Here is a 16,464-nt window from a genome sequence, read left to right as displayed (position 1 = left end):
CAATTACCAAACACGGTACCATCTCTTTTAATGGGAAAAAAGTGAAATATTTATTTTGAGTGTATTTGTATAAATATCTAATTTACTACAGCTGTAAGGCGCTGGAAAATATGGAAAATGGACTTTGAAAGAGCCTGAAATGTGCTAGAATTTGACCTTGGAAAAGGTATGAACCCTGCAAATATAACTTTTCATATTTCATGTTCATATTCTGGAATGTGCAAAGTTACAAAAATCGAGACGTGTATGACCTTGCAGGGGTCAATGCACATGGGAGGAGCTAAGAATCAGATCTTTTGATAAAGAGCGAAACATCTATGCAGTCTTTCTAAAGCTTTTTGGTTTATTTGGATAGAATTACATCATTTACATAATTTATTAATTTACATACTCAGACCTGTCTCCACAAGGACTCACAAGGAGGTCTATTTTTTGGGGGGGTAATGCTGGCTCCCATTTTTCCACATGACGTCTTCTGATCATTTGTGACACTGCCCACTCACTCGCCTCAAAGTTGCCATGGTGACTTAGTAATCATTACATTGCTCAACTCTGAGAACTCAACCTTTTCCTTTTTCGGTTCATGAGCGCAAAGGGCGGTACTTAGGTATAAACTCGAGAGCAAAGTGTTTCACAAACTGAACTTTTTGTAGCAACGTTCAACTGTGGACTCTGCTCTAAGACGGCTGTTCGGTAGGATCTCACAATTTATAAATTGGATACAAACAGACAAATATGTGTAAACAGACAAAATATTTGTCTTATGTCATACTTTATTTATCTCTAAATGCTTTTGGCAGGATTAAAAGCACTTTCCAAAAACAAGCCTGAATCAGGATTAGATATAAGGAGATTTACTCATTCAGTATTGAGAAATAATTTTAATTGTTTTATGAATGAGTGTTTAAGTAATGTCACATTTTATGTTTTGGCTATTAGATTAATTATTGCACTGACACTGTGTTAGTAAAGAATTAGCTAGAAATCTCTTTCACTCTCTCACATGTGGGTGTCTCCTTATTCTGTTTTTATGTTGTGAAACATTCCTTAATGCTTCTATTTTTTAGAAAACTGTCAGGGAGTGTCACCATGGACATAGTATTGAAAAAGAAATTAATATGGCAAATGATCACTGTGTTGCAGTCTTTGTCCTCCACCCCTCTTTCCTACTCTTTCTACATGTCTTGTCTATTCTCTCTCTTTCCTACTATCTATCTTTCCTACTTGTTCTCTTTCCAACTCTGTCTTTCCTACTCTCTCTCTTTCTTCTTTTTTTCTCAGTGTGCTCAATTTTTCCAAATTACCATTCAACAGCTGTAAAGCTGAATATTTATTATTTTATCTTTCAGTTCACTTAACCTCATCTATATAAATTTCTTTGAATGCATAAACACTAATGTAACTTGCAGTGTGTGTATATGTGTGTGAGAGATAGCGAGAGAGATATAGAGAACGTATATTATTGTTTTGTCCCAATGGTGTCAGTTGGTCAGTTATTCTGTTTATTCTTGAGTATTGGTCATTCCAGACACATTCCAAACACAAAAGTGTATTCATGTGGAGAGTGATTAACTCTCTTTTATAAAGGGTGCACCCCCTTGACAATTAACTGCAATAGTATTCCAACCACAAATATAACTTTTTATTATGTGTATAAATTTGTCATTTGGATGTCCAAAGCTCAACAATTCAGACCAATGACAGAGTAACTATTTTGTATCAATACAGGTCATTTTACTCTCTCTCTCTGTCTTTGTCTCTGTCTACAGTCTCTGACCAGTGTAACTACAGCAGCCATGCCCTCAGACCTGGAAAAGGCCATGGAGTCTCTCATTATGGTGTTTCACCGCTACGCATGCCGAGAGGGGAACAGCAGCACTCTAAGTCGTCGAGAGCTCCATGAGCTGATGGAAAATGAACTCTCCAACTTCCTGAAGGTATTGACCTTCTCTCTTCACCTCTTCCTCTTGCCAGGCTGTTGGTACAGTTTTCCATTTTTGCACAAGAAGCACTCACTGTGAGACTATGCTTCAACTTGTGAGATTTTGAGGTTTGTGTTATGAACGAACTGTGATTCCACTGTGATTCATTCCTTCCATGAAAACCCACCTGAAATGCTTCTTTGAAAGTGAGATGTAAAAAATTCTTTCTTTGAGATGCCTTTTTTTTAAATCATGTTTCAAGTTTGTTACTACATACTCATTTGCAAATGCTTCATACATAGGTAGTTTGCTTTTTAGATTTTGAATTGTGAATATGTGGTTGTATCTTTTTGTCGTACTTCAGTCTCAGAGAGATCCTCGTATAGTGGACAAGATCATGAAGGACCTGGACACAAACCGAGATGGAGAAGTAAGCTTCGAGGAGTTTGTGTCTTTGGTAGTAGGTCTGTCCATCGCCTGTGAACAGTGTTATCAGACACACCTGAAGAAGACTGGAGCCCGAAAATAAAGAGTGAGGCAGCAAGGAGCATTTACACTTTTGTAAAACTGGAAGCATAATCACATTGTCTATAAAAATTTCACATTGTACAATTTCCTGTCAAAGTAAAAAAGAGATTTGTGTGTTAGAATAAAAAATTTTGTGTGTGTTATTAAGAAACAATTTGACTGAGAAATTATTGCTATAGAGAGAGTTCAGTCTCATTTAGTGTTATTACTCAATACCCTTGGAGGCTTGGAGGTGAAAGTCCAGTAGGAATGTGTGTATGACATGATGTTTATGACAGTCTGCTCTCTACCCTGCATACTTTGTTTAATAACTCAAAATATTTCAGTGCTTTGAAGGTCTTTGGGTGGGACTGAGACTACACCAGAAATCTATAAAAAAAAAACTATTGCATTTTCCCTGGTTTGAATCGCTGAACATGAAGGGCTTACTAATCAACTGAAGGCTCAAGTCATGTGTGTTATTAGAGAACTCATAGAATATGTGTATTAGAGAACTAATAGAATATGTATCTTACACAGATCAGTGAACTGCAGGCATTTATTCCAGATTTACTGGAAATCTGGTTTGGCATATCAGATGGCCGTATATTTGTTTCATAATTCTGTCACCAAACTGCATCTGGACACCACCACACAGAATCTTTGTGACGTTTTTGAGCCAGCATGGCTTCTAGTTCCGTTACACGACACAGCAGGAGGAGAGGAGGAGAGGAGGTAAAGAGGAGGTATCTACATCATTCAAAGGAAATGGAAAAACACTGATCATTCACTGTTTATTTTGAGCAGCAGTATAAGCAAAATACTTACACTGATTTTGCTTTACTCTTGCTACACTTACTGTTTTTCTGTTTTTTTTTACATCTTGCATGTCATGTTTCCCTGTGCTGATTGCCTTGTGGGTGAGGCCCAGACTGTGGCCAATAACTATTATGGGTTGCCATGGCAAACAACAAGTTGCTCAGTGACGTCTGGTTGTTATAGGGTGGAGTCCAGAGAGAAGTCCAGCACATAAATGTCCTTAGTTTCCCAAAACATGTTTTTGCTCCAAATGTTTTGTATTGCTGTATAATCTTTAAATGGAATGTAAATATAATTTAATCTGCTGTTACAAAATCAATCACTTACTTAAATCACTTAAATTACTTAATCACTACATTCAACTTATAATCAGCAATAATATGTATTGTTTTAAACAGAATTACTGATTACAGATGTCTGGGAATGTGACTGTTCAACCAAGTTATCTTGACAGTGTAGTGGATTATTAACAAACTTCACGCAGTTGCTTAGTCTTCTGCATTTACAATCTCAGTTTTTCCCAAAGTACTACAGATCCTTTACCTAATGAAAAGTGTGGTCTCTATCAGAAGAAAAGACAAGTCTCAGTGAAATAAATGGTGGGTTGTCTTTTTTCGTAGCGGCACCATTTTTCCATCTTAATAAGCGGAATGAAGGATCAGGCTTTCAGAATCCTGCCTGTAGCACGAATGAGAGCTGGAGGAAAATCTCTCTTCTGCTAATCACACTGGGAAGAGAGAGTGGTGTGTCCTTCCTGTTTTTCCACTGGGGGGCATGAGAGTTCAGCATGAGAACCTTTTTCTCCTGTTGAAAACCGAAATGAGATTAAATCAGATTATTTAATATTGTGTATAGAAGAGAGTAAATTTTCATGTCTTTTCAGTTCTTGAGCTGGATGAATTAATGAACAGAAATAGTGTAAGGCTTGGGACCAGTGAACTCCATCTAAGTCTATAGACGTCTTCAAAAACATCTATTAAACGTCTTGTATTAAAACTTTTAAATAAACTCATATATAAAAAATATAGACTAGGTGTTAGCGTGGGCTGATTCTGACAAATGGGTTAAGAGTTTGCGCCCTGTCCATCATTTCTAATACCAACACTGAACCTGTAAACGTTTACCAGAAATTTTGGGTTAGGGGAGACTGTCATTATTCTGGCGATAAGGTCAGTGGTAATGTCACACATTCGGTCTAGTACACCGACACAGTAGACGACTGTCTGCCCCACTGGGGTGTCGTGTTGACGGGAGGAGCGGGGACAGCGCCGCTGTGGCTTGTTTTGAATGTACGTACCAGTCTACGCGACTCGCTAACATGGCGGATACTGAGGCAGACGAGGTTCGCCCCATTCCTCCGTCTCTGGTACCCGTGGCGTCCCGAAATGGATCCGGTGTAGGTTCGGCGAGCGGTTCTGGAAGTCAAACAGCCACAACACTGACGGCGGGGCCGCGGATTGTGAGAATCGTCAAGTCAGAATCGGGCTATGGATTCAATGTCCGCGGACAAGTTAGCGAAGGGGGTCAACTGCGGAGTATTAACGGGGAGTTGTACGCACCCCTTCAGCATGTCAGTGCTGTGTTACCCGGTGGAGCGGCGGACCGAGCGGGAATATCCAAAGGAGACAGAATTCTGGAGGTGTAAGTTAATCTGATTTTGTTGTTTTATTTGTTAGTTGTATTATTGGCTTTGTCATTGCTGGCTATAACTAGCTAGCTAGATGGCTAGCTAGCTAATTGGCTAAATGTTAGCTGATTCTGTACTATAGCCTATTATTATGCTCGATATGATTATATGTTACTTTTTAAATTAATATTTTAATGGAATAATTAAAAATGTTAGTTTATTCGCAAAGTGTTTAACGTTGTTGTGTGTAACGTTAGTTGTTTGTGCTTGAACGAAAGCCCAGTCAACGCAGGAGACGGCTGACTAGCAAAAAAGAAGCCTTGGCCACCGTGAACATACAGACAGCGCTAGTTACCCCTCTGACCACGCACCAGTACCACTAATGCCACACTGGATTTAGAGGGCATGTTTACAGCAGGTTCACTAATGCCACACTGGATTTAGAGGACATGTTTACAGCAGGTTCACTAATGCCACACTGGATTTAGAGGGCACGTTTACAGCAGGTTCACTAATGCCACACTGGATTTAGAGGGCACGTTTACAGCAGGTTCACTAATGCCACACTGGATTTAGAGGACACGTTTACAGCAGGTTCACTAATGCCACACTGGATTTAGAGGGCATGTTTACAGCAGGTTCACTAATGCCACACTGGATTTAGAGGGCATGTTTACAGCAGGTTCACTAATGCCACACTGGATTTAGAGGACATGTTTACAGCAGGTTCACTAATGCCACACTGGATTTAGAGGACATGTTTACAGCAGGTTCACTAATGCCACACTGGATTTAGAGGGCATGTTTACAGCAGGTTCACTAATGCCACACTGGATTTAGAGGACATGTTTACAGCAGGTTCACTAATGCCACACTGGATTTAGAGGACATGTTTACAGCAGGTTCACTAATGCCACACTGGATTTAGAGGACATGTTTACAGCAGGTTCACTAATGCCACACTGGATTTAGAGGGCATGTTTACAGCAGGTTCACTAATGCCACACTGGATTTAGAGGGCATGTTTACAGCAGGTTCACTAATGCCACACTGGATTTAGAGGGCATGTTTACAGCAGGTTCACTAATGCCACACTGGATTTAGAGGGCATGTTTACAGCAGGTTCACTAATGCCACACTTTGCACAGGGTTTTCCAAATCCATGTTTGACCACCTAGCTACTCAAAGTTTCCTATTCTCTGCTTTTCATATTTAAGAAAGGGAACACAGTACTGGGTGTTTGTGCTTTTAATGATATGCAGTGTAGAAAATGCTCCAAGAACAATGTTTTCATTTTCAGATTCATATCCTCTTCATGTTTTAGAAAAACTAACAGCAAACATAGAAATGCTCTTCAAATTATTATCATTAATAATCAACTCTGGTTAAATGCAATTGTACCCCACCTAAAGACAGCAGCTTAGACACTGACATATGCAATGTCATATATGCAGCAGGACACAAAGCATTCAGACATTTTGGCATTGTGATGTTTTCTGCCAATGGTGTACAAGCACTTCATTGTGAATGGACCTATTTAGGCCATTGTAAGTGATGATGGGGAAATTGCTGAATTCCATAGCAGTGTGCGTCTAGCAGCATTAGCTGAAAAAGTTGTTTTTAAGACGTAATGGCTAGACTCTCTCTAGACAGACCTGGAGTAGGGTGCTGTTTAATTCTGGGAGTTGATTGATTGCATGTCAGGGACAGTTACCAAGACAGTCACTACTGCCTGAAGGTCTCTCTGGACTGAAGTCGGGGTAGAGGAGGTTTAATCAAAACCTATACCTACTTAACAAAGCCTTGTGTAGCACACGTGTGTGCGTTGTGTGCTAGCATAGGCTTCCATGGCACAGAGACAGTAGCTAATGTCTGGAAACAGATCTGCAAAGTCAATTTCCATTTTACACTTGTAACCTCAGAATTGGAATGAACTTAAAAAGATGAAAGAGAAAAGCTGCACCTCTTGAACTGATCAGCAATAAAATGGCAATTTGCTGACTTCAGCTTAACCATTTAAGAATGTTTATGGTTTTGTATCACATACTTAATAATAGTTTCATTTTGCTTCAGTAGAGTGTGTGTTTGGTGTTTGGTCAGTGCTGCTTGGAAGGTCACATCCCTTGGGAACCATTATACAAAGTACATTTCAATTTCCTCAAAGTACCCTTGCTAACAAGTGTCTGTACCATAGACTGTAACAAGCGTAGTCACGCTAAGACATTTCAGCCTAGAGTGTCTGGCAGTGCTCTGAGCTGGAGCCCCATGCAGGAAAAGCCAAGGAGGGACCAGCCCATCTCTTCCCTTCCTACAGCTAAAGTTGGAATCCTGAGGGCTGGGTTACATAAGCCTCTGTGATGTACTCCACACTGTTATTAGGACACCAGACAGTCATAGCTGAGATTTCCCCCATACTTTTGAGGTTGAACTTTCTGCTTTGGTTGTGATGCAGGGCTGAGCAATATGCTTGAAATACATACACTCACTTTACTAGGTACACCTGTCCAACTGCTCATTAACACAAGTGTTGAATCAGCCAATCACATGGCAGCAACTCAATGCATTTAGGCATGTAGACATGGCCAAGACAGTCTGCTGCAGTTCAAACCGAGCATTAGAATGGGGAAGAAAGGTGATTTAAGTGACTTTGAATGTGGCATTTCTTGTTGGTGCCAGACGGGCTGGTCTGAATATTTCAGACTAGGGCTGTGACGATAACCGCATTACCGCAACACTGTAATGTGTTATGTAATGCCTACAGCGGTGTTGAGCTCATTACCGCCGTTTATTTATTTATTTATCTATAAAATGAATCGTTTCCATTGCGAAAAAAACATGGAAAAAACATTCCCATGGCGATCGCTGTGTACACGATGGGAACAGTCCGTTAAATAAATGGGGGTTGGGGAATGGGGGGTGTGTGCTGGATTTCTGTGTGCGATTACCGTGTTTTCCGGAGTATAAGCCACTACTTTTTCACCCCACGATTTGAACCATGCGGTTTATAATGGGCTGCAGCTTTTCTGTAGATTTTTCTTCACCCATCAGAGGGCGGAGCAGAAAGTGAATCAGGTTGTAGTTAAAGTTGTAAATCAAAGAAGAAAGTGCTCAATTTCATTTACAGGCATGAAAATCTGTCACCTTTCGGCGAAATTCGCCATTTTGAAGTGGAAAGTTGTGACCTACTTGAATCATGTAGATCCGAGGACTTTTTTCGGGGGAATTTCTGAACGGTGCCTGTAGCATTTCATGTGCGACAGATTTGGCTTTCAGCCGGTGTTGTGCAGAATTCCGAGTCCCCTCGTTTATCCACGCATAAAAACGATACAGATGCTATTGTTGATTTACGTTTCTATGCATAAATAAGAGCTGGACTTTAATTATCCATCATAGCAAACAGAGAAAAATACTTTTTTGCTCTTACAGACATAAACCTTTATATAATCAGCTGAATGTTTAATTGCAGATAGTTGCTGTAATTGTACATGAATCTGTATATAATTTAAGAAAGCAGAAAAATACCGTATAAATAATACTGTATTTTTCTGTAAAAAAGAGAAAAGCATGTAACTTGTAATTATTATCATAATACTTAAGATATTTTGTCAAATTACAAATAGTGTCTGTAATTTTACAAAGTTTTGTATACAATTGGAAAAAAAATGTTAAACTACATTGAAATATTTAGTAAAATTAGGATTTTTTTTACAGTGTAATAAAGTGTGTAGTGAGTAAAAATCAGATATTTTCATGATGTCATGATTTTTAGTTTTTCTGGGGTTTCTTAAGGAGGAAATGGCATAAAGTGTTAAAACTAGGGGTGGGCATAGATTAATTTTTTTAATCTAGATTAATCTCACTGAAATCTAGATTAATCAATATTAAAATGGCTCATATGTGTGCTACCCAAGTAATGACTAATGACTAAATTAGACCAGGGGCTCATCTCCTGTTTCCAAAATGCATCAATGACTGCTTGAGGAAGCTGTTCTACTTTGATACTTGAAGAAAAAAAACATGCTCAATAAAATGTAGTCTACTCGTGTTCAACGGTTTATTCAGTTAAACATGAATTTGTAAGCCTATACTGTACATTAAAAGGGGTTGATAACATGTTTATTCAGCTAAACATGATATCATAGGGAGTTTTTCTTCGCCACTGTCGCCTTTGGCTTGCTCATTAGGGTTCTGGACCCATAGTATTGTTAACCTTGTAAACCCTGTAAAGCTGCTTTGCGACAACTTGAGTTGTTAAAAGCGCTGTACAAATAAACTTTGATTGATTGATTGATTTGAAATATAAGCCAACATTTAGTACATTTAACCTCACGGACGTAATTTGGGGGGGACTTTTTCAAAAGCCGGTTTTGGTCCTCTGCAGTTTTAACGGTTAAAAATAAATATTTAAATAGCGGCAAATCTAGCACTAGGACCATGCAGAAAACGACCGCTCCGAGCTCCGCTCCGGTAACACTTTACGTTCATAAAAATGAATTTTCCATGAAGCAAACCTGGCGACTTCGTGGCTGCATCCATGTAAACACACGAACGATTTGTAATTCACAGGTTTAAAAACTCGTTCTCGCCCCTACTGTGCAATTTGGTCAGGAATACAGCCGAGCTAAACTATCAAGTTGAAAGTCATCATAGTTTGCTAAAATAATTAAAAATAACGGCGTTAGGTAACGGCGTCATTTCGTTAGTAACGGGATAATATAATTAATTACTTTTCCTGTCGTTACAACGCCGTTGACGTTACTGGTCATTAAAAGCGGTGCGTTACTATATATTGATATACTAACAGTAATGCGAGCGGACCCGCTGCCCAGACTAGTGAGAAGTAACAGATCTCGATAGATCACGGTTCTCGGTGTAACACCTGTTTAACTTAACAAGTCAGTAAGCGATTGTCTAAGGCAGCGTTATGGTAGCCAATCAGAGCCAGTGTTTTTACACACGTGCCGAAGAACACGACACAAACGGAGAAGAGACAGAAATGGCGAGTCAGGAGCAAGGCGAAGAAAAATGAGCATTTTCAAGGTGGCGATATAAACATTATTTAAGAAAATACTTGAAGTTCCTGAATGTCTACCAGACTGGGTATTTGAATTATTTAATTAAGAATAGAGGTTGTATTGTTAAGTTTACTTCTGTTGTGAACAAACAGTTGTCTCAGGTTGAGAGAATTTAATTTTATTTGATAGATGTAAATGCACTTTATATAGTGTAACTGTTTACTATTTTTTTTTTTTTTTTTACAAAGATTAGGTATATTAAAGGATTTTATTCTGCACTGGTCTGTGGATTTTCAATAAATATCAAAAGTTAAACACCTTTCTGATCTACTCATTTCAACTCACTGTAAAAACTGCTTTTTCAAAAAAATCCTTATTCATTGGCTATACATATACTATATATCTCTACTTCATCAAAATAAGTACTATGTACTCATGATATGCTCAGAATAGTATTCCGCAATGTAATTTATTGCAATACCAGTCACCTTATCATTGTCCACCATTGCTGTGATGTAAATACTGAAATATGAAACTGTAAGAATGCACAAGCCCTGTCTGAAATAAGAGAACTTCTGTTTTTGATAGTGTTTGTCATAAAAAGTATAACCTGTGCTACATTTGTTGTCTTAACCTCTGTATTCTGGTCAGATTTGTGCAGTAATACTGCAGATTCTCCCTTCCTTCAAACTGCCCTCTTCCAGAAACAAGGCAATGCTGGCATGTGGAGCACCCTATAGGCTTTTCTTGCCGTCGTTTGTGCATGTGAGCGCTTGCTTTGTTGCGCAGTGACGTGCCATCCCAGCCCTGCTGTCATGTAGCACAGATTGTAACCACAGCAGCTAATTAAGGTCATGTGGATGGAGGTTGAATTGCGCTGCACTCCAGTTCCACTCTCAGACTTTGCTCTTTGTTCTGGACAGTTGTGCACTGTCACAGTATTGCGTAATGGCATCTCTGCCTCGGCCGCTGGTGAGACGAAGTGTCCGCCAATGGGTGGGATGCTGCCTCCAGTATGTGTTGTCTTAATGTTGGACTGTGGGTTGGTTGAACATCCAGCCTTTTGCCTCTTCTCTCCTTGGGCTGCTTTGTTTGTGCTTTGTTGTTTGTTTGTGATTAGTTGTTTGTTTGTGATTAGTTGTTTGTTTGTGATTGGTTTCCAGCATTAAATGTAAATGATCCATAGCCAGAGGTGACAAGGCTACTGTCAAGTACAGCTTGCAGTGAATAATCTCTTTTTCTGTGTGTCTCACCCCCCCACTACCTGCTCTCTCTCTGTCTCTCTCTGACTCTGTCTCTCTCTCTCTCTCTCTCTCTCTCTGTCATTGTCTTTCTGTCTGTATCTTTCTTTTCCCCAATGTCTCTGTCTGTCTCTCTGTAGAAATGGAGTGAGTGTGGAGGGTGCCACCCATAAGCAGGTGGTCGACCTCATTCGAGCGGGAGAGAAGGAGCTGGTGCTTGCTGTTCTGTCTGTGCCACCACAGGAAGTGGAAGGCCTCGACCCTGGAGAGGATGGCTCAGGCACGCCTAGCTACGACTACAGTGACAAGCAGGCGGTGCCCATCTCCATCCCCTCTTACAAGCATGTGGAACAGCATGGGGAAAGATTTGTGGTGAGTTCCACAAAGAAATCATTAATTTCCTTCTTAATATTAAAATTTTTGTCAGAGCTAATAACTTTCTGGATCGATCAGTGTTTAAATGATTGCCTTAGCTTCCTTAGAGTTGGCGAAGTTTATACTTTCTGGTCTCGGAGAACTGCTATAAACAATAGTACTTCTAAGGACTAGATGTTAACAATCCCTAAATAATATAATAGAGTGTATCACGATATGGCGGTCTAGAGGTATGGTGTGATTTTTGTTTCAATAGTTCCACAAAAGCAAAAGTAAATCCAAGAACAGAAAGTATATGTTATGAATGCAAAACAGAAAAATATATATCAAAAGTATATATTTTTTATATAATTGGTTATTTGAAACTTATTTTCGTTTGCATTTTGACAAGTTTTTGGTTCCATTGTTTTAGTTTTTTTGGATTTTCCCAGTAAGGTCTTTTGCTTCTGGAATCTCTCTTTGCTTCTGGTTCGTTTTTTGCTTCTGACTTTTGGAACACATTTCACGTGTGGGAGGGGCTTAGATGAAGGCGTTCCTCTGCAATCTCCATTGGTCACTGATTCCGGACTGACACAGAGCTCTGAGACCGCCTCTGGGACCAAGCCACGCCCACCCCACCAGCCTCCCAGCGTTTTCAAACATGGCGGAACGCGGTGGTTCTGTTTCACAGTAGCATGTAAACTAAGTTTTACCATAAAAGTTTATACAAAGGTTATAATTAATTGGTAAATGGTCTGTAGATATTGCAAATGTACACTGTATAATAACTACATTAAGCATGGCAGTTAATATTTAGCACACTTCACCAGCGCGAGCTTTTTAAAATTTTAGTGAACTGGATGCAGGCATGAAAATCTGTCACCTTGCGGCGAAATTCGCCGTTTTTGAAGTATTTTGCGGTAAAACAAACTCTTATGAAAAATAGGTAGATAGTAAAATAAGAAACAAGATTTTTTTGTAGTTCTAAATGATGAACCCTGGTATTTTTTACACTCATTTTTGCCGCTGATGTTATTTATTGGTTCATTAAGATGTAATGGTTTTGACTGAGCCATCTGGAATGGCGAAAGCGGCTCGCGTTTACGGATCTGGCTCCATATATTGACAAGACAGGTCAATATTTTTCAGCGCGACATTACCGTGAGAGAAGTCAACAGGGAAGAGCGTGTTTAAAGCTAGCCTTTAAATTATTTTTAATTTAATCGCTGCTGTAGCTTCTGTCACCGTTTTGCTACATTCACAATAGTAGCGACTAGTTACTCGCTCCTCCTGGATCATTCGCTAGCGTCCCCGCGGGTCTAAAGTGAGAAGGAAATTAATCCGCACTCTGCGTTTCAATGGACTACTCTTCTTACTCGCACCCCTCCAAGTTAAAATCTTTTTGTTTTTATCTCTGAGTCGGACAGTGTCTGAATGTCATGTCTGACATGTATTATGTTTAGTATCTCTATGTTCAATGGTTCAATGAATATTGTTCACTTCTTAATAAAATATGGACAGCACAAGATGCATGTGATGTGTGTTTGTGTGTGGTACCTGCAGAACACTGAAAAACAGTGTGAGTGAACAAAGCTGGTTGTATATAGGGTGGCCACTTTTCAGTATTGCTTTAATTTTTGTATTTGGCTTTAATTTTGGTATTTTTTACTATTATGGATTTTACTATATTTGGCATCACCTCTCGTACACCAGCTGCCCCCCACCCCCCGTCCGTCGCCATACCAGATATTGCAAATACTCATATTTCTTCCACACATCAATGTTCTCTCCATCCAGTTCACTAAAATTTTAAAAAGCTCGTGCTGGTGAGCATGCTTAATGTAGTTATTATACAGTGTACATTTGCAATATCTACAGACCATTTACCAATTAATTATAACCTTTGTATAAACTTTTATGGTAAAACTTAGTTTACATGCTACTGTGAAACAGAACCACCGCGTTCCGCCATGTTTGAAAACGCTGGGAGGCTGGTGGGGTGGGCGTGGCTTGGTCCCAGAGGCGGTCTCAGAGCTCTGTGTCAGTCCGGAATCAGTGACCAATGGAGATTGCAGAGGAACGCCTTCATCTAAGACCCTCCCACACGTGAAATGTGTTCCAAAAGTCAGAAGCAAAAAACGAACCAGAAGCAAAGAGAGATTCCAGAAGCAAAAGACCTTACTGGGAAAATCCAAAAAAACTAAAACAATGGAACCAAAAACTTGTCAAAATGCAAACGAAAATAAGTTTCAAATAACCAATTATATAAAAAATATATACTTTTGATATATATTTTTCTGTTTTGCATTCATAACATATACTTTCTGCTCTTGGATTTACTTTTGCTTTTGTGGAACTATTGAAACAAAAATCACACCATAAGAGGCACCAAATTTCCACAATTATTACCTGGCAAATCAATTACAATATACATTAAAATGGATAAAACCTAATAGTACAAATAGATCATGGACTGATTTAGAACAAGCACTATGTAAAGATATACAAATATCCAATTTACCATTTATCAGCCAAACAATTAAACATCACCCATGTTTTTATAATACAACTGTGGCCACAACTCTGACAGCCTGGTGGAATTTTCACAAACTAACAAACTCAGCACTAACACCAACCATCCACTCACCCATCTGGAATAACCCGGACTTTACAATTAATAAAAAAACATTAAATTATCTATCATGGACTAATAAGGGAATCACACACCTAAAACATCTGTATAACAATACCACACTGATGTCACTACCACAAATAACCCAGAATTACGGAATCGAAAGAACTCAGTTCTTACAATATCACCAGTTAAGATCACTCATCAGTTCAAAAATCAATCCAACTACTCTAGCCCTCTCTACACCAATCTCAGAACTTCTTAACATTAATACAGCAAATAAAACATTATCCAAAATATATAAAATTATATCTCAATTAAATCTTAACATGAGCCTACCGTATAAGCAATGGGAAGAAGATTTATCATCAACTTTTAATACCAACTTTTGGATACAGATATGTAATAATAACTATAGCATTATCACAAATACTAATTTACAACTAATCCAGTATAAAGTTATCCACCGAGTACACTATACCACATACAAAATGTATAAAATGGGATTCATAAACTCACCAAACTGTACACACTGTAATCAGAACACTGTTGATAATTATATCCATGCTATGTGGCACTGCACTCCAGTTAACCTGTTTTGGAATGAAGTCACTACTCATCTATCTCAAGCACTAAATACCCAAATTCATCCAACACCTTCATTATGCCTACTAGGGGACATATCAACCATTAGCACAACACCACAAAACAATAGAACAATCCTAATGTCGCTAGTCATTGCCAAAAAAGTCATCCTCATGAATTGGAAAACAAAAAATAACATAAACATCAATCACTGGAAAAATCTTCTAATATATTATATCCCCCCAGATACACACTTAGAGCCTACCATAAATACAGATACAGACTTAATCTAGACACAACTAACTCAAATATTACATCACAACATAAGCAAATTCAACTGTAGCAAACAAATCACAAGTTCATGATTAAAGTACATTTCTATCTTTTTATAAGCAATATGGTATAGTGTTGTCAAAAAAATCGATATATCGATACGTATCGATACTGAACATTCTGAAACGGTACAATACTCGTTTCCCTTAAGTATCGATTCTTTTTACATAAAATGCGCTTTCGTTTGACCCATCCAAGCTGCTGTATTGCACAGGACAGTTTGTAATGCTAATATGGCAGCTAAAGCAAACGCAGTGCTGTTGGATTCGAAGCAGATACAGATGGAAAACTGAAGGACATGAACAAGCCCGTTTGCAAGCGGTGCTTTTGGAACATTTCAACGAATGGCGCTAAAGCCTGGTTGAGTGACCATAGCGCTCGACTCCGCGCGCACCTCGCGCGAACCTCCGCGAGCGGTGGAGGCTTTATACTTTCCGCTTTGCAGTGTTGTCCGAAACTATATGTGGTAGTATAAAAGAAACACCCCTCAAAACAGGGGAATGAACACTTACCTGACGAATTTTAATGCTGCTTTGTGTTTCAGGTTTGAAAAGTGCTGCAATTTAGGCTAAAGTACTTGAAAATGTTGAAATTGTAACTACTTCGTTTCACAACAAATATCTGTCTGACTGAACAGTTCACTTGCATTACGTTAACAAATACGAGCCTCTTGTAATTCCAGGATGAAAGACGAGAGAACGTGAAGACGTTAAGATTGGGCGTTTTGAAAATAAACAACCATTAAATAATGTGATTAAAAGCGCAATATTTCGAATCATTTCGAGTATATGTATGTTTAACGTGCTGGGAAATATTAGTACAAGCGCTTGAATTGAACCCTGCAAACATGACTTTGTTCATTGCGCTGAGGCGCGGCGCGCGCGAAGTTACAAAATTCGAGAGGTGCACGACCTCGCGTGCGCCGCGCTTCAGCGCGATGAACAAAGTCATGTTTGCAGGGTTTATACACCTTGTGGAATTCAAACACTTGTATGTCACTTTCAAGGTCCATTTCAATATTTCCCAGCACGAGCAAAGACACTTTGTCAGACGTTCAAAAGACGTCCACTGAAAAGCCAGAATGAAAGTTTTAGCGACGTCTTTTTTAAACGTCTATTACTGCCGTTCAGTTGCAGTTTTTGCACGTCCTGACATCCAATAAAGGTCCTAGTCAGACGTTCAGATAGAAAACACGTCAGAGACGTTCGTGTTAAGTTAAAAGGTTAAGGTCCTAGTCACACTGTCAGATTTTGAACCAGTTTTGAACGTCCACCAGACATGCAAAAATGGGTCTGGACTGACCGACGTGATACAGACTTGATTTTAACGTCTTTCTGACGCATGTTTGTTGGGATAAGTTAAATATTTATACATGTACTCGAAATTATTCGCTTTTTTATCACATTATTTAATGGTTGTTTATTTTCAA

General features: G+C 39.0%; 2 protein-coding genes and 1 long non-coding RNA gene across 4 annotated transcripts in view; 2 read left to right on the top strand and 1 right to left on the bottom strand.

The window, feature by feature from the left end:
• Positions 1-555: 555 nt before the first annotated feature.
• On the top strand, positions 556-3,248 carry s100a10a (S100 calcium binding protein A10a). Its single transcript, XM_077008127.1, has 3 exons — positions 556-693; positions 1,770-1,937; positions 2,287-3,248. The coding sequence occupies exons 2-3, from the start codon at positions 1,797-1,799 to the stop codon at positions 2,449-2,451; spliced, it is 306 nt and encodes a 101-aa protein (XP_076864242.1). The 5' UTR covers positions 556-693; positions 1,770-1,796; the 3' UTR covers positions 2,452-3,248.
• LOC143516486 (uncharacterized) lies at positions 3,111-4,674 on the bottom strand. Its single transcript, XR_013131703.1, has 2 exons — positions 4,546-4,674; positions 3,111-4,052 (listed from the first exon to the last, which is right to left on the bottom strand). It is a non-coding gene; the product is annotated as an uncharacterized LOC143516486 (long non-coding RNA).
• Positions 4,403-16,464, top strand: part of snx27a (sorting nexin 27a) — a 34,284-nt gene continuing 22,222 nt past the window's right edge. The window contains exons 1-2 of one of the 2 annotated variants that reach the window (XR_013131701.1): positions 4,403-4,889; positions 11,272-11,503. Coding sequence is in view for 1 of the 2 variants with exons in the window: in XM_077008126.1 (XP_076864241.1) it covers positions 4,567-4,889; positions 11,272-11,503 (555 nt within the window). In the remaining variant the exon portion in view is untranslated. The remainder of the gene's footprint in view (positions 4,890-11,271; positions 11,504-16,464) is intronic. The other variant, XM_077008126.1, reaches the window with a different exon arrangement.

Source organism: Brachyhypopomus gauderio, chromosome 6, assembly GCF_052324685.1.
Source record: "Brachyhypopomus gauderio isolate BG-103 chromosome 6, BGAUD_0.2, whole genome shotgun sequence".
Taxonomy (NCBI): domain Eukaryota; kingdom Metazoa; phylum Chordata; class Actinopteri; order Gymnotiformes; family Hypopomidae; genus Brachyhypopomus; species Brachyhypopomus gauderio.
This window is presented reverse-complemented; position numbering and strand designations above follow the sequence as displayed.

Excerpts from the sequence above, each read along its gene's own strand:
- s100a10a (XM_077008127.1), top strand. The coding sequence starts at position 1,797 with ATGCCCTCAGACCTGGAAAAGGCCATGGAGTCTCTCATTATGGTGTTT. Across the intron at positions 1,938-2,286 it reads AACTCTCCAACTTCCTGAAG|TCTCAGAGAGATCCTCGTAT; the intron begins GTATTGACCTTC and ends GTCGTACTTCAG.